Source organism: Anastrepha ludens, chromosome 3 (assembly GCF_028408465.1).
Source record: "Anastrepha ludens isolate Willacy chromosome 3, idAnaLude1.1, whole genome shotgun sequence".
NCBI lineage: Eukaryota > Metazoa > Arthropoda > Insecta > Diptera > Tephritidae > Anastrepha > Anastrepha ludens.
The window spans coordinates 106,908,138-106,932,776 of record NC_071499.1 but is presented as its reverse complement, the minus strand read 5'-3'; the positions used below and the strand labels follow the sequence as shown (position 1 = coordinate 106,932,776).

Here is a 24,639-nt window from a genome sequence, read left to right as displayed (position 1 = left end):
TTAAGCTTTCCCCTTAAATATAGTTGTGATCCTGTTTTATCATATCCGCCGCCTTCTCGGCGATCATAAACACAGGCCCATTCGGGTGCCCTGCAATGAGTTGCGGCATTATACTTGCGTCGACCACACGCAAATTCCTTACACCGTACACCCTCAGCCGTGGATCAACTACAGCAGCTGGATCACTGGCCGGCCCCATTTTCGCCGTGCCCGAGTAGTGATAGATGGTGAATGTGAAATGTCGTACGTAGCACTCCCAGTAGGCGCGCGACTTATACGCCAGCTTAGCACACCCGGGCATGACGCGCTCCAAAACCTTCGCATTGATCGCCTTAAAAGCTGGTTGTTTCACCAAGCTGATGGCCTTAAGCACACCGCGCACTGCTATATCCAAATCATCTGGATGTGCAAAGTAGTTTGCATGCAAAAGCGGATATTTGAAGGGATCATTACTTTTGAGCATTACACGTCCACGGCTTTTCGGACGCAATATCATTGGAAATATCTCGAAGCCGTCTGTTTTAACATTCGCGAACATGGCATTATAGGTGTCCAGTTGTAGGCCGAAAGCACGTAACGTTGCAGGATTCTCATCGAATGAGCCGGCTATCTGAAACAATTCTATATCAGCCCAACCGTCTTCCAATTCGGGATGACTCAGATCCCAAAAGGCAATGGTTTCCACAGCCCCCGGCAAACCAAAAAGTCCTTTCCCGTCGATATACTGCCCTATGTTGCTGGCTTCGAAGTAGTTACTGGTTCTGATTGAGCTGACGTTCGTAGTAAATGAGACCGCTGGTGCGATGTGATCTTGTAAGTTGAAACCTACGGCTAAATCCACAATTGGCTTGATGCCCACATCGCGCAGATGTTGCGCTGGTCCAATGCCGGAGAGCATGAGCAACTGCGGCGTATTGATGGCGCCTGCAGAGAGTATCACTTCACGCCTGGCTCGCACTTGAAAGGATTGACCGCCAGTGCTTAGCACCACGCCGTACGCCGCATTCGTTGTGGGATCGATGAGCACTTTGGTTACTAGAGCATTTTTTTTCACATGCAAGTTCGCACGTTTGCCTTTAATGGGGTAGAGATAGGCGCGATTAGAGCTCCAACGCATGCCCTTGTATATAGTGGCTTGCAGGTAGGACACACCCGTTTGTATGCGTCCATTGTAGTCACGATATTTCAAGCCATCTTGTTGCGCCGCTTGCACAAAAGCATTTGAAATTTCGGAGCGCCAGTCAGCATGTGAAATTTTGACCGGTCCATTCCGGCCTACATAGTCGCTTTCGGCATTCGGTATTTCAGAGCCTTCGAATTTCTTAAAGTATGGCAAAACATCGCGATAACTCCAGCCCTCATTACCATTCGCGGCCCACCGATCATAGTCACGTCGGTTGCCGCGCGTGTACATCATATAATTGAGCACCGACGAGCCACCCATCACTTTGCCACGCGGCCAATTACAGCGGCGATTATTCATTGCAAGGCAATATTTGTTCGAAGGCTGCGTGCGGTAATTCCAATTAATTTCGGTGAGTTGTAGGAAATGCGCGAGTATGGGTATATCCATGGCTGCATTTTCCGGGCCGCCCGCCTCGATGAGCAACACCTTCCAGGCGGGATTCTCCGATAGGCGCGCCGCTAGCGTACAGCCCGCCGTGCCCGCACCGACCACTATGAAATCATACTCTTTTAACAACCGCACACCATCGTCCACATGCTCGATATTCAAATCATGTTGACCACGTCGCAAAAACTCAAAGAAATTCGTTATAATATTACCGCGTTGGGCATGCGCGTCATGGAAGACGCTGGCAAGTAAAAGCACGACTATCGCAAATGCGGACCATAAACGCGTTGACATTTCTATTATTTGTACAGTGCAATTAATTTCACAATAAATTCAATTCATTAAGAGCAATTAATATGGGCCGCACTGACTTCAGTATAAATATTACGAGTACACACGCGTTTTCAAGCGGTCCGTAAGGCGTGTGTGATTTCGCCACCGATTCGCGAAGTTCTGTGCCACCCAGCCGGCCGGTAAATCCATATAAAGATTCTAATGTTATAGAGTTGATTGGAATATCCGCGGAGAAAACAATAGCACCGCTACGGTATGTGACAGTAGCTAGGAAGAATATGTACTAATAAATACTACTGTACTGTCTCGGTCGTCATCTTACGTACGTCGATTACAGCGCTCTGGCCGAGCCATGGTTCATTGAACGTCATAATACTTACTCTCTAACGAATTTTTAATTGTGAAATACTAAGCTTTCAAATACTAAATTTTTAAGGGATCAGCTGTGCACAGTGGTGTAAAAGTAATAAATGCACATGCAATTTTTTTTTCTATTTTCATACGCATGCACGATTCGTTTTTTATTTAAAGAAAATGCGAAAACCCGTCAGGGGAAAAAATGATCTAAAATCAACCAGAATTGCAAACTACTTTAAACGTGCACTCCATTCCCAAAGATACCCATAGTTTGAAATTTTTATGAACATCTTAAGAATTTTTATATATCTTGTGCAAAGTTTTAAACAAATTTATATAATATTTGTTGCAGAGCGAAACATATTTTTATAGAAAATTAATGAAAAATAAAAGCGAAAGAGAGTTATCCAAAACTGGTCAAAATATCGAGTGATAATTAAGAGCACGCCGCTGTAGGGCGGTTCAATTGGTTCTTCAAAAATATAACCGAATTGGTTTCGGCGACTGAAGTATTCTACTGGCAATTCTGAACCAAAAAATTTCTTTTTTTTATTTAGTAAAAAAGTAATTCAAAAACAAAATTGGATGACTTCCAAAACAGTTTAACAAAAAAATGTATACGGCATTAATAAAATGAAAATAAGGAGACTCGAAATCCATTTTAATGCTTCCTTGGGCTTTTTTATTCAGAATCGTCAGCAAAATACTTAAGTCGCCGAAACAAAAAAGAAAAAAAATTAAGTCGCCTTAATGCAAATGTGTTAGGCTCTCTTCGCTTGAAGTTTTTTGTGGCTCTATTTTTTGCTATTTTTTATATTTTTTTTCTTCGGTTTTACATTTTTTGTGTTTTTCTATATTTTTTTATATTTTCTTCCTTGGGCTTTTTTATTCAGAATCGTCAGCAAAATACTTAAGTCGCCGAAACAAAAAAGAAAAAAAAAAATTAATTCGCCTTAATGCAAATGTGTCAGGCTCTCTTCGCTTGAAGTTTTTTGTGGCTCTATTTTTTGCTATTTTTTATATTTTTTATCTTCGGTTTTACATTTTTTGTGTTTTTTTATATTTTTTGTATTTTTTTATACTTTTTGTATTTTGTTATATTTTTTTTCTTCCTTGGGATTTTTTATTCAGAATCGTCAGCAAAATACTTAAGTCGCCGAAACAAAAAAGAAAAAAAAAATAATTCGCCTTAATGCAAATGTGTCAGGCTTTCTTCGCTTGAAGTTTTTTGTTGCTCTATTTTTTGCTATTTTTTTATATTTTTTTTCTTCGGTTTTACATTTTTTGTGTTTTTTTATATTTTTTGTATTTTTTTATATTTTTTGTATTTTTTTATATTTGTTGTATTTTTTATACTTTTTGTATTTTGTTATATTTTTTTTCTTCCTTGGGCTTTTTTATTCAGAATCGTCAGCGAAATACTTAAGTCGTCGAAACAAAAAAGAAAAAAAATTAAGTCGCCTTAATGCAAATGTGTTAGGCTCTCTTCGCTTGAAGTTTTTTGTTTCTCTATTTTTTGGTATTTTTTATATTTTTTTCTTCGGTTTTACATTTTTTGTAATATATTTTTTTATATTTTTTTTATTTTTTTATACTTTTTGTACTTTGTTATATTTTTTTATATTATATTTTATATTTTTTGTATTTTTTTATACTTCTTTAAATATTTTTTTCAACTTTTTTATATTTAATCACTTTTTGGTTTATTTTTGTTGTTTGTATATTGTTTGCTGCACTTTCTTTTGTATATTTTTGCTCTTTGTAGTTTTTTTCTTTTGCACTTTTTTATTCACTTTTGTTTTTTGTTTTTTGTATTTTTCAATTTGTTTGCATTTTTTTAATTTTAATGTACCTTCAAATTTTGTACACTTTTTTGTTTATTCTTATTTTGAGTATTTTGTTTTTTTTTTTGTTGGACTGTTTTTTGTTGTTTTGTGTGTTTTTTTGCACTTTGTTATATTTCTATGCACTTTTATGTTTGTTTTTTGCATTTTTGTTTGATTCGCTGGACTTTTGTGTTGTTTTTTGTTTTTGTATTTTTTTGCACTTTTTTTAATTTTGTTTTCACTTTGTTTTATTTCTATGCGCTTTTATGTGTTTTGTAGTGTTTTTTTGTGCACATATTTCTTTATTTGTTTCTTTATTTTTTTTGTTTTAATTATTCAAATTTTTTTTCAAATCCGATTTTTTTCTTTTTTAGCATAGATAGGCCTGTGAAGTCAATGAGGCAATAGCATTTAAACTTTTCAAACCAGCGTCATTACGTTTTGTTTTTCCTTCGCTTTAATTCCTTAGTCACGTCTTTTATGTTAATCCGAATCTGTCTTACCACTTATCAGTATTAATTTCCTTTCGAGTACGAATTTTAATGGTATTCAATTTTTTCCCCTCTAAACCACTGTGCAACGTAAAGAAAGCTCTTACATTTTAGTCTATTTACTTATTCACATTCATACAAATCTACACACTTAATTCTCTCCTTTACATGCTCTCCTTAATTTATTCTCAATATCAAAAAAAAAACATTAACTTGAGCTTTGTTTTACTTTTATTTTCACGAGTGTCAATGTCACGGCCAGCACTCAGATCACTGCTGCTGCTGCTGCTACTGCTGCCATGCATTGTTGTTATAGCTGCTCTGCTAGAGACGTGTTTTTTTATTAATAACTTAAATGTATATCTGTTTAATCGCTTAATTTGTATGCACGGCTTGAAAATGAATTTCATATGGATTCTTATTTGTATTTGTAAATTATGGGCGCTCATTCTATGTCTATTTTTTTTTTCCTTTTTGTTTATAAAAATTGAAACTCTTGCTCATTGCACTCCATGAAGTGGTGAACCTATGTATCACTCGTTAAGAACTTTTGATTGGCCATTGTGGGTTGGCCTTGATTGAAGTGCTGTTAATAAGAAGAATGTCTTAGTACTCAAGTGTATGACAAGAGCTGTGATTGTTCGCGTCTTAAATATTTTTTATTGTATTCCTCGTGCATAGTCCACTGCTTTTGAATGTTCGTATATATTTTCCACTTATGTCAAAAAGTTAATATTCTGTTATAGTAATCTTTCTGCAGTCGTAAACATATACACACACATAGCATTTCGAATAGCATCTCATCATTCTTGCGACCAACCTAAAAACCATTTCCTTGTTAGCAATTTGCCATTATCATAAAAGATAATGTCAACATATTGGACAGTTAACCGCTGACAAATTACTGAAGTTGTATGCGTGCATATGTAGTTGGTGAGGCAGCCAAAAGACGAGGTAGAAGAACTGATAGCGTATGAAAAAAATATGGGTAGAATTTAATGAAACTGAAATACATGAAAACGTTTGAGAACGTTCCCAAGCATGAATTATTTATTAGTGAATACGCATCACAGTTGAAACTTAAAGTTGGAACAACAACATATCAAATCTGCATGGGTAGATGTCTCCAAGCGAATTTTAGGATTTTTTATACCCAGCACTCGTGTTTGTGAGTTAAACGACGTTCATTTATTTTATCACAAAAAAAAAAAAAAAAAAATGAAATAAACGAAAACTAAAAATAAGAAAGGAAACAAACAGAAAAAATTAATTTTAAAAATCAAAAGCTCAAATTTTCTCTCAAAACTGCTGGATTGGATATAGCAACTTCGACAACAAAATCCACGTAGCACTTTTTACCGGCAATCATAAATTATTGGGTATTAATTCGGTCGCCGTAACCGAATGAGTTGGTGCCTGACTCCTATTCAGGAGTGCGTAGATTCAAATTTCCTTGCACGAAACAACAAAATTATAAAAAAAGTGTTTTCGAATAGCGGTCGCCCCTAGGTGGGCAATGGCAAACCTCCGAGTGTATTTTTGCCATGAAAAAGCTCCTCATAAAAACCATTTTTTTATATGTTTTAATGCAAAATTTGTTTTCACAGCTACAAGTTTATAATCAATAATTAATATATAATTTTATGGGGTCATAGTACTTGACTCTGTCAGTTCCGCTATGCGAAAGCTCCCCATGAATAAAACCTTTTGCCGTTCGGAGTCGGCTTAAAATTGTAGGTCCCTCCATTTGTGGAACAACATCAAGACGCATACCGCAAATAGGAGGAGGAGTTCGGCCAAACACCCAACAAAATGTGTAAGAGCCAATCATATACATACATATACATAGTAGATCAAAGTGATCAAAGTGAGACTCAACTATTCGTCCCGTATATTCTGTCAAAATGTACCTGGAATTGGTTAGTGAAACAGATCGGTGCCGTAAACAAATGTATCGAACTGACAACCCTACTATATTTTTTGCTATGACTTGGGCCACGGTTGTTTGGCATTATTCGTGCCAGACAGAACTGCACACTCGATACCTTCTTCACAGCGTATTCTAGGTGCGTTTTAAGTTAAGACGACTATCACTTAGTACCCTTAGGTATTTAATGGCGGGCTTTAAATTGCTAGTTAGAGTCCCAATTTTTACCATCATTGGATTCTACTGCCTTCCCACTGCTTACTAAAAACACATCAGTTTTGTGCTCAGCTAATTCCAGGTACATGGACGTCTACCAACCCTTGATCTTAGTTATTGATTCGCTGGCGATCCTCTCAATTTCTTGGAGGCGCTTTGCCACTATTACCGCTGCGATATCATTCGCGAATCCAATGACTTTCTATCTGGGAAGCATATCTAGTCTAAGTACACCGTCGTAAGTGTGTAGTCAGGTAAGATTGCAGAGCTCGTAGCGTTGCCATAATGTAGATAAACTTCGGAGGTAGTCGTATGCTCCTTTGAAGGCAGTTTAATCATATAAATCTCTTTAAAATGAATAATATAATGACGACCCATTGCATCATTTTTCTTTTTTTTGAAGTTCTACTTAAATACAAAAGACAACTTCTCCCCACCTTCAAGATCCACCCAAATAAATTTAAACTTTTTGTCTTTCATAACTCTGAATTTCAGTTGGTTCATAGATGTCTTGTCTTCCGGAGAACTCGATTCACATTGAATACCTCATTGCTGCTCTCGATCCTCAGTTTTAGAACGAGTGCAGCACGCATTTGTAATATGCGGTCACTTCTTCTTCTTCTTAATTGGCGTGATAACCGCTTACGCGATTTCGTTCTCGTGCTAACCGGCGCCAATTGGGCACAGCAAGTGAATCCAAGTCCTTCTCCACCTGATCTTTCCAACGCAGCTGGTACCGCATCGAATACTTTCCAAGCCGGAGCGTTTGTATCCATTCGGGCGACATGACCCAGCCAACGTAGCCGCTGGATCTTTATTCGCTGCGCTTTGTCTATGGCGTCGTAAAGCTCATACAGCTCATCGTTCCATCGTCTGCGATATGCGCCGTTGCCAACATGCAAAGGTCCAAAAATCTTATGCAGAATCTTTCTCTCAAACATTCCAAGCGTCGCTTCATCGGATGTTGTCATCGTCCACGCTTCTGCGCCATACATTAAGACGGGCATGATGAGAGCCTTCTAGACTGTTAGTTTTGTTCGACGAGAGAGGACTTCACTGCTCAGTTGCTTACTTAGTCCAAAGTAGCATTTATTGGCAAGAGAGATTCTACGTTGGATTTCAAGGTTGACATTGTTATCGGTGTTAATGCTGGTTCCTAAATAAACGAAGTCTTTACAACCTCGAAATTATAACTGTCAACAGTGACGTGGGTGCTGATACGCGAGTGCGCCGACTGTTTGTTTGAAGACAGGAGGTACTTCGTTTTGTCCTCGTTCACCACCAAACCCATTCGCTTTGCCTCTTCATCCAGTGTGGAGAAGGCAGAACAAACAGCGCGGTTGTTAAGGCCGATGATATCGATATCTTCGGCATACGCCAACAATTGTACGCTCTTATAAAATATTGTGCCTGAGCGATTAAGTTCTGCGGCTCGTACGATCCTCTCCAACATCAGGTTAAAGAAGTCACACGACAGCGAGTCACTCTATCTGAAACCTCGTTTGGTATCAAACGGCTCGGAGAGGTCCTTCCCAATTCTGACGGCGCTGCTGGTGTTGAGCAACGTCATCTTACATAGCCGTATTAGTTTTGCGGGGATACCAAATTCAGACATCGCGGCATACAGGTAACTCCTTTCCGTACTGTCGAATGCAGCTTTGAAGTCGACAAAAAGATGGTGTGTGTCGATTCTCCTTTCATGGGTCTTTTCCAAGATTTGTCGTATTGTAAATATTTGGTCGATGGTAGACTCTCCAGCTCTAAAGCCACACTGATAAGGTCCAATCAGTTGGTTGACGGTGGGCTTCAGCCTTTCTCACAATACGCTCGCTAGAACCTTATAGGCGATATTTAGAAGACTAATGCCACGGTCACTTATGGACTTTATTTAGATCTTCTTATAACCTATAGTATTTCCAATTTTTTAATTAGATCTATTTTTTTAAATACTCAATCGCCTGTTACAAAACAATCATTATTTCGATGCAGTTGAAATACCCCATGGCACAACTGCGCTGGGTATAAAACCAGCATAGAATTTGAAATCAACTTCTAATATTAATAAGAGCTTAGAATTTTTGGATGCAGATGAGTAAATATATATGTGTGCATGTGTGTAATACATTTTTTTCATGCTAACGAATCCGCCCAACCATAAATAGATACATACATTTATATTATATTTACAAGCATATCTGTGAGATTATTACCTTGATTCTTAACCTTTATTGTCAAATAGCATTAGAACTCATGTTTGAGTAAATAAAAACTGACAATATTATACTTTGATTATAATTAATTACAAAATGAGAAGAATCTTTACGGTTACTTAAACACAAATTTTGGTGAGGGGCGCAACTGGTAAACTCACAGCTAACTTAGCTAATTTTTGTATACATTTTTGATTCTTTGCTTTAGGTATATCATTTCCGTTCATGACATTTATTTTTTAAAGATAACCTCTTTCAAATGTTGGCCGCAACTACGCCGAAATTCGGCCATTTCTAAACACCAGTTTTGAATTACTCGCTGGAGAACTTCGGTCTGTATCTCGTGAATAACTTTTGTAGTGTTGGCTTCTAATTCCTCAATCGAACTGGTTTATCCACAAAGCATTTAAACTTTACCTACCGCCACAAATAAAAATCCAAAAGTGTGATATTACACGATCTTGGTTTGGTGGCCACGATCAGGTTCGAAACGAGAGAAAAATTGCTCACTGAATTGAGGACGCAGTAAATCCATTGTTTCGCGGACTGTATGGCAAGTAGCGGCGTCTTGTTGGAACCAAATGTTGTGGAGATCACGGGCTTCAATTTCTGCCATCAAAAAGTTGTTTTTCTTGGCACGATAGAATTCGCCATTCACTGTTACATTCGCACCAGCCTCGTTTTTGAAGAAATATGGGCCGATGATTCCTCCATCCCATAGGCCACACCAAAGGGTTCTTTTCAATGGATGTAATGGTTGTTATTGAATGGCTTCGGGTTGCGCTTCAGCGCAAATATGTAATTTTTCTTATTGACATAGCCATTAAGCCAAAAATGGGCCGCATCGCTGAACACCATAAGTTGGCATGAGCGCGCGATGAGAACTTTTCACCGAACGTCGATTTCCGAAATACATCCGTACGATTTGTAAACGTTGTTGAGACGTAAGTTTTTCCAAGATGAAATGCCAATGAGTACTGAAAAAATTGTGTTTTAGTTTGACAGTGGTCACGGTGATCTGTTTAAAAAAAACAAAATGTGAGGCGTCATGGGACGCCTGGCAGATGTGAAACATCGTGTGTGTACAAGTAATATGCATAAAAGATAATATTATTACAGGAATTAAATATAGCCTAATGAAAAAATAAATTTTCAGGTGGCGCAAAATTAATCATCCAGTTTTGTATTTCAAAATTATTAAATAAAATTAAAAAAAAAAATTACTTTGAGTGATGAAATTTTTGAATTTTCAGGCGGCGCCAAATTAATTATCCAGTTTTGTATTTGAAAATTATTAAATACAATTAAAAAATATTAAATAAAAAAATGATTTTGAGTGATGGAATTTTTGAATTTTCAGGTGGCGCAAAATTAATCATCCAGTTTTGATTTGAAAATTATTAAATAAAATTAAAAAAATAATAAATAAAGAAATTATATTGAGTGCTGACACTTGACCTTTACGCCCGCCATTGCTTGTCTGTTTTTATACAGCAGCTCTACACCACACAAATTTCAATTATGATTGACGTACTGGACTATTTGTAAAAAATATAAATAATCCGATAGCATGATTAATTTTGTGTCACTTTGTATGATAATCAAAATGTGTCTTAAAAATATGTCTTCCTCCATAGGCTTAAACTTTTTATTCAATTTCAACTTTTGCTCATTATGGCATATCTCGAATTTGCTATTAAATTAGTTTGCACTTTTCATTTCGAATTAATAAAGCAATAAATTTGGCATTGCAAAATAGTTCCACTTGGTTTAAATAATTGAGTAATGAAACTTCTTTCTGCTGTGGCTCTGCTTTCTGTGACCTTTTGATATTTTTCAACTCAACCTTCGTCATTTCTTCGCACAGAGAGGGCGCCTCAAAGGTGCCCACTCTAGCCAGCCTTCCAGTTTCCCATGAATTCTCTGTAATCGAATTCCTATTATCTACATAGCAAATTACCGAACACATTCAAAAACACATAACGCACCAACATTTACTAAGCACTCACGAGCATCCAACTTGCCGCTCTTTAGCAACTCTACATTTGTCTCTCTAACATGGCACACATACTAACACACTTTAACCCACATCAGTTGTGAGTTGTTCCTTTGAAATTGGCTTAGCACTTCTCATACTACTACACATAAAATGTATATATGTATACCTTAGTATAGGGATCGCCACGCCAACGATTCGGTTTACAAGTGAGCCTATAGATGTTTCACATCAAAAATATTGGAAAAAGTACCACCAATCTTATCACCCTTTATAAACAGATCACCCTTTGTTAGTTTATTTTTAGAACCAAATTGGCTCATAAATACGATCGTAAACAAATTATTTTAAAAATTATTTTTTTAAATTTATTCTATAATGGAAAAGTACGACCGCGTAACACATAAGAATCAACAAGCTTTTGTAAAGTTTTTTTGTGACCGGCTCATATACACCCATAATAAAACAAAGTGTAGAGCGACTATATTTAAGAGCTCTCTCCCGGCACTCCCAGTTTATTCCCTAAATTATTGGAAGCTTTTGCGCCATAAAAATGACATTTTTACTACCAAAAAATTCATAAGCATTTTCGAATACGAGTATTTCAAGCTTTATACATAGAATACCAAATAATTTCTAGCGGCGTTTGCATTAATTTAATTCTTTATCCCATTTGGTTTTTATGTTTGTTTTTGATGATTTGTTGGTTTTTGGCAAATCTCGCATGTTTCGTCGACTTAGGCGAAACACAGCGAATATAAATGATGCTTAAACTAAACCTTGTTGTGAATTTCTTAATTGCTTTGTATGTCATTTGCGCGCTTTAATGACATAGCCGAGACGAAGTCCATGCGGTCAGTGAGTTGGGCGATCGAAATGGTTGTTCGTGACCAACTTGCAGAATTTTACAATTACAATAATCTGTCAAATCATACCGCACCGCCATATTCGCACTGAAACACATAGAAATGACAAAACAACGGTGATTGTGCACGTAGATAATAAATAGTTACTTTGTGGTTCGACCAGCGCATATATACACAGCTACAAATACATGCAAACGCATGTATTAGATATATTTACATACATCTAAAAATATTCAAGATTCACTTGGGTGTGTTTGTATGGAGTTAATTTTAATACCACAAATTTCTCACTAATGTTGTGTGGGACTAATAACGCAATTGGGCGTGTGGTAGCTAAAAATGTACAATAGTTAGACATCTATCATTTTCAAAGGCAAAAACAAACAACTACTAATGTGCAGTATGCATGCATGCATGGAATTATTGATTAAGCCACCTACCTTTGGGAGAGTCGGAAAATTTTCTATGGAAACATTAGAAGTACGCGCTGGGTGCTTCTGTAATTGTAACAGCGTTGAAATTTTTTTATAAAACTTTTACATGCATTGTTTTTTTTTTTTTACCAGAGTAGAAGTGTTCGAGCTCAGGCAGCTATATATAGCTATATACAGTAGGTTCTGTTTTTATGCGGCTTTTTTTTATGCGATTTTGAAATAGTGCGGTTTTTTTTAAATTACAAAATGCATGTCGACCTATCGGGAATTGTACATATAAACAAGATTCTAAACCAGCTAAGCAAAAACTCATCACAGATTCATGCGGTCTATGGAACGTATCTATAGTTATAATATGGGACTAGTGCCCTTTTTTATGCGATTTTATTACATTATTTCAGATTTATGCGGTTTTAGCATTTGAAACGTATCTATAGTTTTACTATAGAACTAGTAGCTTTTTTTATGCTGTTTCTTGCGGAACGTATCTACCGCATAAAAACAGAACCTACTGTATTATAGCTACCAACTAAGTTCCAGGTAGCTTCCTATAAATTAATTTTCTATCGATTTATGGATGCAGCCTTTTAAAAAGAATCCTGGAACAGGTCGAAAAAAGGCCTGGCACGGGTACCCAACCGAAGGTTTTAAAAAAAACGTGCGCAATGGAGCGCTAAAAATATGAAAAGGAAGTTGTGATATATTTCGATTAATTTGAGAAATTTCATCTCTTCGTCTAATGAAATGAAGATCCAAAATATTTTTGTATTTGGAAGGGGGTTTTTTACGAAACGCGCTGTGTTAAAGCCCAAATATGTTAAAAAATTATAAAATTTATTTTTAAACACCAACAAATCAGAAATAACTCAAACGATCGGAGTACTGTTTTTTTTAATTTTTTAAAATATACTTATATTTGGACTGCCACATTTACGGCAGAAAGATTTACCACGATTTGTGTGGAGTTTTGCAGTCAAAACCTTCCGCAAAGGCGCATCAATCCTTTCTAGGAAACAAGATTTGCATTCTATTCTATATTCGAGAGCCCTTTCGGAAACTTCGGGTTGCGTGGTCATCAAATTTTAACTGGTGCTGCCAACTATATTTTCTTTCAATTAAAAAGTTGGCAGGTGGGCATTTTGTGTTTCATGAAAAAAGAAAAATATTGTAAAAAATTATATGTACATACCATATAATTAAAATATACATAAAGGTAAAGATAACTTCAATTCAATATTTTTTACATGGCGTTGGCATCTAATTTAGAGAACCATTTTAATTGTATAACAAAATTTAATTAAAAGGATACGCGTTGAAAAGACTTAATAAAGCTTTAGTTAAAATTATTTGTATATGACTTTGCCACCTAACTCTTGAGGTGTAAATGCTAAATAACAATACAAAAAAAAAAAAATAAAAAAAATGCTACTTATAATGGACATGTTTCGCCTTTCCATTTAACAAACAAAGATCTTTTTTGCTTGCTCGATTGATTTTAGCTGTGTCAGTACAAAGTTGGGAGAATCGCAGCAAACCAATTTGTGGTATTTTATTTTATACGCAAGCGAAGACGCGGACATCAGTCAGTTTCTTTTATAAAGCCAATAGCAAATAATTATAAAAATATGTTTAAACTCGACCTGCCCAAAAAACAAAAAAAACATTGTTGGCCGCCTCTTTCACAAGCAGTGTTTTACTGCGATTCTCATAACTTTGTACCGATGCAGCGAACAATCAAACATAAAAAACTTTTAGCTCATTCGCGTATCCACTACTTAGTCGAAAGTGTTTTCTAAACATTAAAAAAAATTTTAAATGTTATATTAGGATTTTCGAGAAAACAAACATAATATTGGTTTATTATTGGAATAAGTTCGTAGCGTTTTTACCGAAGACTTTTATTCAAACAAAAAACACTAATTACATCAATAAGTTGATCAATTATATATTCGCCGTTGCTGTTTACAACCTCTTCCCACCTCTCTACCAATTTGTTGATGCCTTTCCGTCAAAAATCGCCTGTTCTGATGTCAAAGCAGTTGTTGAGCCAGTTTTTAAGGAACTCTTTTGACATGGAGCGGAAAAGATGGTAATCGGTTGGTGCAAGGTCCGGAGAATACGGCGCATGCAAGGGGACCTCCCATTCGAGCTCTTGGAGTGCGGCTTTCATAAATTGTACAACATGGGGCCTGGAATTGTCGCGAAGAAGTATTATTTTTACCATGCAGTCGAATAGCATCATTGACGCGGCGGTGTAGCTGGGCAATATAGAGCTCTTTGTTGACCGATGCATTCTTTTCGAGCATTTCCCAGTGAATCACGCCCTCGCAGTACCACCAAACACATATCTTGATCTTCTTTGGTTGAAAATCCGGCTTGACTCTCTGCTTTGGTGCGTCTGCTGAAGCCACTCACTACTTCCTTTGCTTCATATTGATGATAGGCACCATTTCACATCTCTCGTGACGATTCGATACAAAAAGCACTGTTTATGACCGCGTATTGCTCTATGGCGTGTGAGATGCTAAGAAACAATTTGAAGGCGACTTTCTTTGTTTTTTTGATGAGTTCATGAGGCACCAATTTTTCGGCAAATGGTTTCATGATCGCAGTTCATTTTTTCCGTCAATTCGCAACTTCTTGCCTCCTGGATATCGCATTTCTAAACCTCAAAATTAATAAAAAATTAAATATATTAACTCAAAAATTCAATTAACATAGTTTTGTAGAGAAGAAAGAGTTCTATCGCAAAAATCAGTGCAGAATACTGCTCTGTACGCTAAGTACGTTTGTAAGCAGACACATGATATTTTAGTCTAAAAAATGTTAAAAAACAATCGAAGATATTTCACTTTAAAACCCTACACCCCAATTTTCAACATGAAATAAAACTCAAAATTAATAAATACCAAAATTACCAATATTGAATAAATCTGAAAGTTATAAATTTAATATTTTTTTCAATGTACTTCTTATTCTACTCAAGCCTACAAATAAATTAATTTTGAGAAAAATTTACGCAATGTCCAAAATACTTGCATAATTTGACATGGAGTCGCTCATCCGTAAGAAAGTTTGCCTTTACTTTGAAATGTTTACTAGTAAAGGGTGGTTAAATTTCAAGGGCCCATGTTGAATGTGAACCACACCTGAACGTCAAGCTTTTTTCTGCATTTCATTTAACATTTTTCAATTCCAAACTAACTTAATTTGAATTATAGAAAGATAGATAATCGAGCAACTTGTTAAAGTTATTCAGGCTTATTATGAAAACGGGCGTTCAAATCAAAATGCATATCGCGCACTTCATCTTCAGTGATGAGGCACATTTTCACCTCAGTGGATTCGTCAATAAGCAGAATTGCCGCATTTGGGCGAATGATGATACAAGAGTGATTGCCGAAAAACCAATGCACCCACAAAGAGTGACTGTTTTGTGCGGTTTATAGGCCGACGGCATCATTGGGCCGTATTTTTTCCAAAATGAGGTCGGTCAGGCAATTACTGTGTTATAATAGTGTTCGCTATCGTGAGATGATAACGAACTTTTTATGGCCCTAATTGGAAGATATGGATGTGGACGATATGTGGGTTCAAGAGGACGGTGCCACTTGTCACACAGCTAACGAAACAATGGCTCTTTTGCGCGAAAAATTTGATGGCCGAATAATCTCACGTCGCGGCGATGTCAATTGGCCGCCAAGATCACGTGATTTAACACCGTTGGACTTCTTTCTTTGGGATTATTTGCAGGAAAAGGCCGATATTTGGTTCTATGCGTAATTGAGCCATACCAATATTATCATAATAAAGAGAAATGAGAATAATTTTTTACAAAATTGTATTTTATTCAAAATCAACACCGGCCCTTGAAACTTAACCACCCTTTATTTCATTACTTTTGTGACTCGGAGAGCTTGTGACTCTTTCAGATGTCTAAGTGCACGTACAAAACCATTCACTAATTCGTAACTGGTCACAGTTGCAGTTAATGTGACCGGATGTGCTCGTGCTAATGGATGTTTGCTGCGGGCCCTTAATGTCATTCTCTACTATAAAAGAATAATAGAAATATGGTACTTTGGTAAATAATTAAACTTCGAGTTTTCCGTCAATGAAATCAGTATTGCGACATTATTTCATTTTGTTCTTGGCCGAGGCAACCGTGGTGGCTTTAAGCAATCTGGCATTCATGCAGCAGTGAGCAAGCGCAATAGTCAAGGCAACAACTAACGGTGCCACAAATGGAGACGAAAAAAATTCGAAACTTGTTAAACTCGTAGCTGCACTTGCTGCCTGCCGACACCTTCGTGCCGATAATTTACCGGTCTATAAGCAACTTTTCAAGCTTTCAAATTGCGGTAGTTGAAATTATTGTTGTTGTTGTAACAACATGGCAGTTCTTGTTGTGGAGTTTGTTGTGCCAGTATTGAAAGTGAAAAACAGATAACCCAAAATAGCGATTCAGTTCTAAGTTGAGAACAAGTGCGCACAAGTTTAGCGGTTCTATGTGTGTATATGTATGCATGTACATATATGTGCGTGTGTATGCGTGTGTGTTTTGTGAATTTGTGCTAAGAATCTTGTTGGTCACATTTTCGTTCAAGTAGTTGGCTTTGACCGACTTCTTTTCCATTTTCTTCTTTCAGCATTTTCTGTGCGGAGGCACGCGTTTGAGTCGCTCGTTGCTGTAGCAGTACGAAGCTAAAGCTAAAGCAGTTGCAGTAGCGGGTACCGAAGCAGGGCAGAACAGAAGCGCCGCTTAGGTGTCTGCTGCTGCTACTGCTTCAGCTTCTAACTGCTACGTGCGCGTTTCTCGAATTGCGAGTTGGCAGTAAATAATTTGTTTTGTGTTTTATTATTGTTGTTATTTTTTCTTTGCCTTGGATCACCAACTTCACGGTTTGTTAAATTATGGCTCATTCGTTTAATGGAGTTATTGACACTTGTTGTACGCTAAAGCCGGGTGATTTTCTTAGTCAACAGTTGAGTTTGACCGGATTTAGTTGTAGTTGCAAAGGTAAATGAAATGGAAATTGTCAGAAGCGATTTTTTGGTTCTATTTCAAGAATAACCTTTTTTCCTTTTAATTTAATTGAAATCAAAAATTGGTTAATGCATGAACACTAACGAATTGTCTGTCAGTTGAAACGCAATTAAATTAGGAGGCTGATTTTTTAAATTTAAATTTGTAATTTAAAGTAACGAATCGATTTAAATTGCTTGAAATATTGGGGTTTTCTTTATTTATTTAAAAATTTTAAATAATTTAGTAATACACTGCCCTTAAGGGGTTACATGGGTTTTGTCGAGTAAAAAAAGGCAAATTTTCAATATTTTTTTTTCTATGTAAAAAATTATTTATTTAATTCAAACTTTTTTCTGTCTTATAGATACATATTTGAAGAATAATTTCTGAAATTTCCAAAAAAACAAAAATTAAAACTCCTCCATTGTGACGTCGTTTCCGGTGACCCGTCGAAAAAAAGGTGCGTCCGCGTTGTCAGCATAATTGGAATTTTGGCAGACATTTTTCCAAAAAAAATGAAAATTTCGGTAAAATTTGCTTGACATTTTGTTTTTTTTTAAATAGTTGTAATTGAAAGAAAAAAAATCCTTCGTCCAAGTATCTCGAACACCTGTGTAAAATTTCATCAAGATCGGTTGAGTAGTCTTCGAGAACATTTGACAACCGACGAAAACACGGTTCCGAAAAAACGCGTTTAAATGTTTCAGTAATAATAAAAGTGACTTGGGGCGCACACCTTTCAGAGGATGTATCTCCGAAACTATTATTCGGATCGACTTGAAAATTTAGGATGATATTCTTGAGATATTGTAAAAATAAGTTAATAAGCAAAAAAATCGATTTTTTCAAGACACGAAACCCATGTAACCCCTTAAGATTTGCGATTTCGAGATTATTTTATTAAAGTGCTTTTTTTTTGTTTTTTGAGTATATTATTTTTCTGACACAACTCATACTATTTTTTGTTGTGTTATGCTTTTTTGAGTATTTTTAGTCTCGGTTAAAGCCCTCGACGCTAGACTGAGTTTTATGCATTTATGTAACAAATATTTATTTATTTATAGTTATATTTTTCAAATTCATTTATATGAAAAATAAGATATATGAAGGGCGCTACTAGGCCGTTTTGCCCAAGTTTTATTGTATAAATTATTGTAAAGAAATAAATATTTTTAATTTAATCCATTAACGCTATGAGCTATTGCTCACCAAGCTCTATTATCGAAGTTCATGAATGCTCAAATTTCGTTTAAAAACTAGAAAACAAATTTTATTGTATTATTTGCATAGAAGATTTGTCGCAAAAGTTCTCGGACTGGTACAAAATGAAGAAAAAAGTAAAAAAAAAACATTTTTTAAAGTTGATTTATTTTATTCAAAATATTTGGAATCTACACATCGCTTTGCACAGTCGAGCGGCATACCAAAGCACTTATTTAACTCATTTTTGAAAATATTATGCAGGCAGGCTTTCTTCGACCTTCAATGTCTTCAACGTCTGCAGTACGCATTTTGTTTTTCGTCAAATGTTTTAGTTTCCAAACAGAAAAAAGTTACGCGAAGCAAAATCTAGCTAATACGGAGAGCGATCAATACACAGTGTGCTATTTTTGACGTGATAACGTCTTATAAATCGATTTAGCTGGCTGCACGCACGAAATAATGTGTCGTTATCTTGCTCAATCGTCGTTATCGTGCTCAATCGTCGTTATCGTGCTCAATCGTCGTTACCTTGCTTGAACTGCAAGCGAGAGCGCGGTAAGAACGACAAAGAGGCACAATCGGCCCCCGCGTTCGGCAACGTTCGACATCTGGCTCTCTCCTACTTGTGTATGTATATGCGCATGTGTATATAAATTCACATATTTGTATTTGCATATGCCTTCTTCCTGTGTGCATGGTAATGAACCATTTCCCTGTTGAGAATAGGAGATGATAGGAAAAGTAGGAAATGAAAGGGGGTGTTTCGAGTGTAATGCGTCTTGAAAAAGGCAAATCGAAGATGTTGTCTCTTAGTGTTGTTGACTTATTAACGTCTGATGCACAATCGGAATTGAACATATCTTTCATGAATTTGATAAATGTTTCGTCATTTTTCACGTTTGTATAAATGTAACTTGAACTGTTCCATTGCGATTCCATTTACCTCCTCTATATCCATACAAAATATCTATCAAACAAATAAAGTTGAAATTTTATTTTGAAAATTGCAAGCCTTACATCAGTATTTTCTTATGACGTTGTCACGTTAAACTATCGTCAGTAAACCGACTTTACAGACAACCTCTTTTTTTGACAAAAAGCTCGTTAATAAGTCGGCACAGTTCCGTGTACCAACCGCCAACTTCCACTTTCCACGGTTTTCGGGGTCAAACAAACACTTCACAGTCCGGAGATGGAATATAGCATTAACCTTTTGGGCCACTAGAATGAATACTTCTTAGAATTGCAAACTCAAATCAACTTTTACTTCACTTTTAATTTTCCAAGCGCGATTACTTCAGTTTCGGATTATCTGGATGCTTACATTCAATACATTGGTTTCAGTATCACATTGATCGTTACCCGTCATGGTTGTGGAGCTAAACTAACATTTAGCAGAAAATGTTTAAAAAAAATTTTAGAAGTTTAAAACAAAAATTCGACGTCCTAATGTTTCAGTTAATTAAAAAAAGGTCTTTAAAAATAAAAAAATCAGAAGCTTAAATAAAAATATAAACTGGCCGAATTTTCGTCCTAATTGTTCAGTGAATTAACCAATTTAGTCAAAGTTATTTTATTCTTTCTTAATTTCTCTTAATAAGTAATAAAATAATAAGTAACACTTTTTATTTTTAATTTTTCAAACCGCTGAATAAGTTTTGGAACTACATTCCAGGACAATTAAAAAGAAAAATTTGTAGAAAAACGAATTTGAAAAAAAGTTCAAAAATTATAAATCGTGGGCAGTGGTAAACTTTTTGTGGTCTTACCTTTAAACCTTCCTGAAATTTCTACAATATCAATTTATTTACTTTTTTGCTTAATTTTTAGGTACATATTATTAGAAATATTATATCTTTAAATATTTCTCATCATATGTCCTAAAAGTAAATAGAAAAATTGCAAAAGTTCTACGGCAAAAAGTTTTGTGACAAAACAACAATTATTTGTAAACGTCTTATTTTCATGCGGTCGGAGTAGTCTGCCCCTTACATTTACTTACTTACATTTCAGTCTGCTTTTCCACCACGTAGGCGTTAATGAACTGCATATCTCCTCTTTTCTTTGGTTTTGCCTTCCATTGTGTCTAGAATAAAACCCTTATATTACCGTTTGATGCGTTTCCCATATTTTGTTCTGGAAACCTGCGTAAACCAATTACGTTTTGCCACTCTTTCATAATTTTTAAGAGAGCTACATTTTTTTCGTCGAATAAAACTCAAATAGCTCAAAATAGTGAAACCTGGTATCATTTTGAGTAGGGAATGTCCCTGGAGCCGATAGCCGAATTGTTGCAAAGTTAAAAAAAAACACATTACAAACTACAATATTTTTGAAATAATTCTTTCATCTCCCTAAAAACGGTTATGCATACACAAATACAAAATAAGGCACATAAGAAAGAAATCATCGGAGCAACGCTCTTCCCCATCTGCTAGATGAGCTCCTCGGCTAAACCGTCAATAGCTCCGTGCAACACTCACAGCAAAAAATTAAATGTTTTGAATTCCGCTTTAAATTTTGTTCACCAAAATCTTGAATGGTTATACTAATCATTTATGCAACAAACAAAAACAAAAAAAACGATATTTTCAACCGTCTTGCCCGCTTGCAGTGAATGACAAGATTTATTTTTTACTATAAAAAAATCGGTACGTTGAATACATTTTCTGAAATGAATTTAAGTTACAAGTCATTCTCCTTTCAGTTTGTTTATATTTTATATTTTTTTTTTGTATTGACCACACATACATTTGTAAGAATTTAACACCAGTGAGACTAATTTCGTAAAAAGGCAAAATGCAGCGATTGTAGCCAAATGCGAATTCAAGGCCACTCAAGAATTCAAACATGTGTTAACCGACGAAAAATAGTTAAATAATACAAAATTGAATTGTACAAAATTGCGAAATTGTTGAATTAGTTGTACTCGATTTTCCGGCAAATATATTTTATTCTTCAATTGAAATTAATAGAAAAAAAACCGACCCGCTTTGCTCTGCCACTAATGCTAAGTTATAAGTTGCGTGCATAATTTATTCTAACACTTCAGGATACACAATTTTTTGTTTTTGTATTGCCACGCTGTGCAAAAATAAATAAATTGTTTGGTAACCCCACTCGAGAGCACGCGGAATACACATACATATATGCATAAGATATGGCAGTGAAGAAACGAGATTACTGTAGATGCAGTCCACACACTTCTAGTTTATTTGTTTATTTATTATATTTACATCAGCACAGTCATTTTGCAATACCTTACAGGCTAAATGTAAATTCACTAAATTAAGAATATTAGCCATAAATCATAACATAATTGTTGCCTCGTGTTAGAGATTATCACACGAGTATTTCGCACTGCAGCAAAGTCGATCGGTCTCTGTCGGTTAATAGGCTTCTCATTTTTCCCCTTTGAGTGGTAAATTATTTGTTTTGTCACTTTACTGGGGCAACAAGCACGATTTTCATTGCAAGCGTTGCTCGCTCCTCTCCCCAATTATCATATGAGTATTTCGCACTGCCGCAAAGTCGATCGGTCTCTGTCGGTAAATAGGCTTCTCATTTTTCCCCTTTGAGTGGTAAATTATGTGTTGTGTCACTTTACTGCTCACTGGGGCAACAAGCACGATTTTCATTGCAAGCGTTGCTCGCTCCTCTCCCCAATTGTTGCTAAATAATAAAAATATGAATTTATAGAAAAATTTAATATTATATAATAAGTAATTTGCAACTTTGTAATATTGTAATTCTTATCTGCAGATCAATGATCTGCGCAAATACGAGTATAACTAGTTATTAGTTACATATGTACGTATGTATGTATTTGCATTGCTAGAATATATTAAATTAATAGCACACATGACGTAAAAAAAGGCATCATATCACGTTTTATTACACACACTCGTACCTAAATACTTACATATGTATGTAGATAAAAGTTCCCAATACGATTAATTTACATTTTTATTCTTTTTATGCGGTATTTTTCTGTTATTTGTATAAACTCATCATCTATACTAATTTGTACATACATACATACATATATGTACATATATTTTGAAAGTCGTTTTCTTCTGTCCACAAAACCTAAGGTTATGAATTCTGCATAGATTTCTCAAGGTCTTGGGCAAAAAAAAATTTTGTTTATGTTATTTATTAATAATTAATTTATTAAGGTTTTCATATGTTACAAATTTAAATTTCCATACCGCCTATGCCTATAAGTATTTGTGGTTTTTGAAATTTGTTGTGTAGACATATGCTTTTAATCCCATACTAATGGAGAAAAACAGTGGCTATTGAAAAAATGGGCAGGACACTTCACATACAAGCTGAAATTTTCGTACTGCTTGTGACTAAGTCTTAGCTGAGAATATTAAATAAAAGAGTTTAACAGCTCCCTTAGAAAGTAATATGTAGTATAGCGTATACAGGGTCCGGCATTCAAAGTGTAACCAATTAAAAAGGTCATAAATTTAGTTTGGAAAATTACTTTTATTCAATTCAAAGTCAAAAATGTGTGAAAGAAAATACAAAATTAAGAATCAATTTACTTTTGCTCGACATGACAACTTTTTGCCTTGACTATGGCCTTGAACGGTCCAGAAACGAATCGCAAGCTGCCAGAATGTGACTTGCAGGTATTTTGGCCCACTTGCGGACAATGGGTTTTTTCAGCGTGAATCTTTTAGTTCGGACTTTGCTCTCCGAAATGGCACAAAGAAAATAATCCATCGGTTTCGCGTCTGGTGAATTTGGGAGCCATTGTGTGGACGTTCTGAAGTTCGGAACGTTGTTTTTTGCCATTCCTGGATCACTTGGTTCTCTGTGCGACGGTGCCAAGTCCTGTTGAAACGTCTACCACCGAAATGCTTGTCTGCCCACAGCTTCAAAGCAACCTCCAGAATACTTTCCCTATAATTTTCATATTTACCTTGACCGCAGGCTCTAAGAGAATGATTGGAGAGTTGCGGTTACGGCGGCCCAAACCATTACCTGTGGCGGGTGCTGTCTCCTGGTGGTTAATCGATGACTCAAATTCTCGTATGAATGGTCGGTCAAATAAACCCTATCATTTTGGAAGTTTATGAATTGATTAATTTGAACATTTTGCCGTCAGAAAGCACATGTTCGGAAATTGATTGCTTTCGGCTAAGCGAAGCAACTCCTTCGCTCTCTCAAGTCCGACTTGTTACTACTTTGGTGTGAGATCATGCGCCTTTTGGATCTTATAAGGTTTGACTTTAAGAGCCTTTTTCAGTATGCGGCGGATGCTACGGTCAGATATTTTTAGTTCTTTCGCCTCTTGATTAGCACTTCGTCGGGGATTTCGTTCAAGTAGCTTCTTCACGTTTTGTACCATTTCACATGGCGTTGCAGTCTTTTGATGACCACCTCCATGACGTTTCGCGATGCTACTAGTACCATTGTAACGAGTAATGGTGCGATAAACAAAAGCTTTATTTACTTTAAGGTGCTCGAGCTCACTACAATCGCTGATTGTAATTTTCCAGCCAAATATAATGCAATCACACAATTACTCTTGAGATCTATTACTGATTTTCTTTTTCGCGTTTACTCTCGGCAAAATACTTTCGCGCGCTTAGAAACAATAATCTGGACTGTCACTTAGTCAACTAACAGACAGCTGATGGCCGTGCATCAGCTGCGCTAGCGGTCTGTAGTTGGTTACACTTCGAGTCCGGCGCAAACCCACGTGTATAGGCAGTATATTCTATTTTTTATTTCACATGCCAGTCCTTTTCTATCCTCGATAGAACCAATTTCGTAAAATTTTTTCATCAACTTTTGATTTGTCGATTCATTCAGACGATTATTTCCACCGAGAAAATTACGAATTTAGTGATAATTAAATTAATACTTTTAATTTGGTAATAAATGATGATTTGACCTGAAAATTTGATAGCATTATTTTGAAATATGACTCTCCAGCAATCAGAAATGCATGGATTTGGCAAACATGTAGCCAGCTTTGCTCGCCACTGTATATGGGCTGAGTTTTGACCAAATAGTTATATACAAAAAATACACTCTAGGTATTCAAAGGCGTTCTTTATTTAAGACCTGCACCTGTAGGGCAAACACCAATAGCTGCTGCAAAGCGTACCACATCCCGCCAATCAAAAAAATTTTTTACATGACCTCGATTTATGAGCGAGTTTGGTGTAGTTTACAAAAGTTTTTTTTACTTTAT

The 24,639-nt window shown here is 35.9% G+C and overlaps 1 protein-coding gene across 1 annotated transcript; it reads right to left on the bottom strand.

The window, feature by feature from the left end:
- Positions 1-13: 13 nt before the first annotated feature.
- LOC128858718 (glucose dehydrogenase [FAD, quinone]-like) lies at positions 14-2,125 on the bottom strand. Its single transcript, XM_054095197.1, has one exon. It carries the CDS (start codon positions 1,865-1,867, stop codon positions 14-16), a length of 1,854 nt encoding a protein of 617 aa, XP_053951172.1. The 5' UTR covers positions 1,868-2,125.
- Positions 2,126-24,639: the final 22,514 nt, after the last annotated feature.

What these genes read in the sequence shown, in the direction of transcription:
- LOC128858718 (XM_054095197.1), bottom strand. Translation starts at nt 1,867, where the DNA reads ATGTCAACGCGTTTATGGTCCGCATTTGCGATAGTCGTGCTTTTACTT.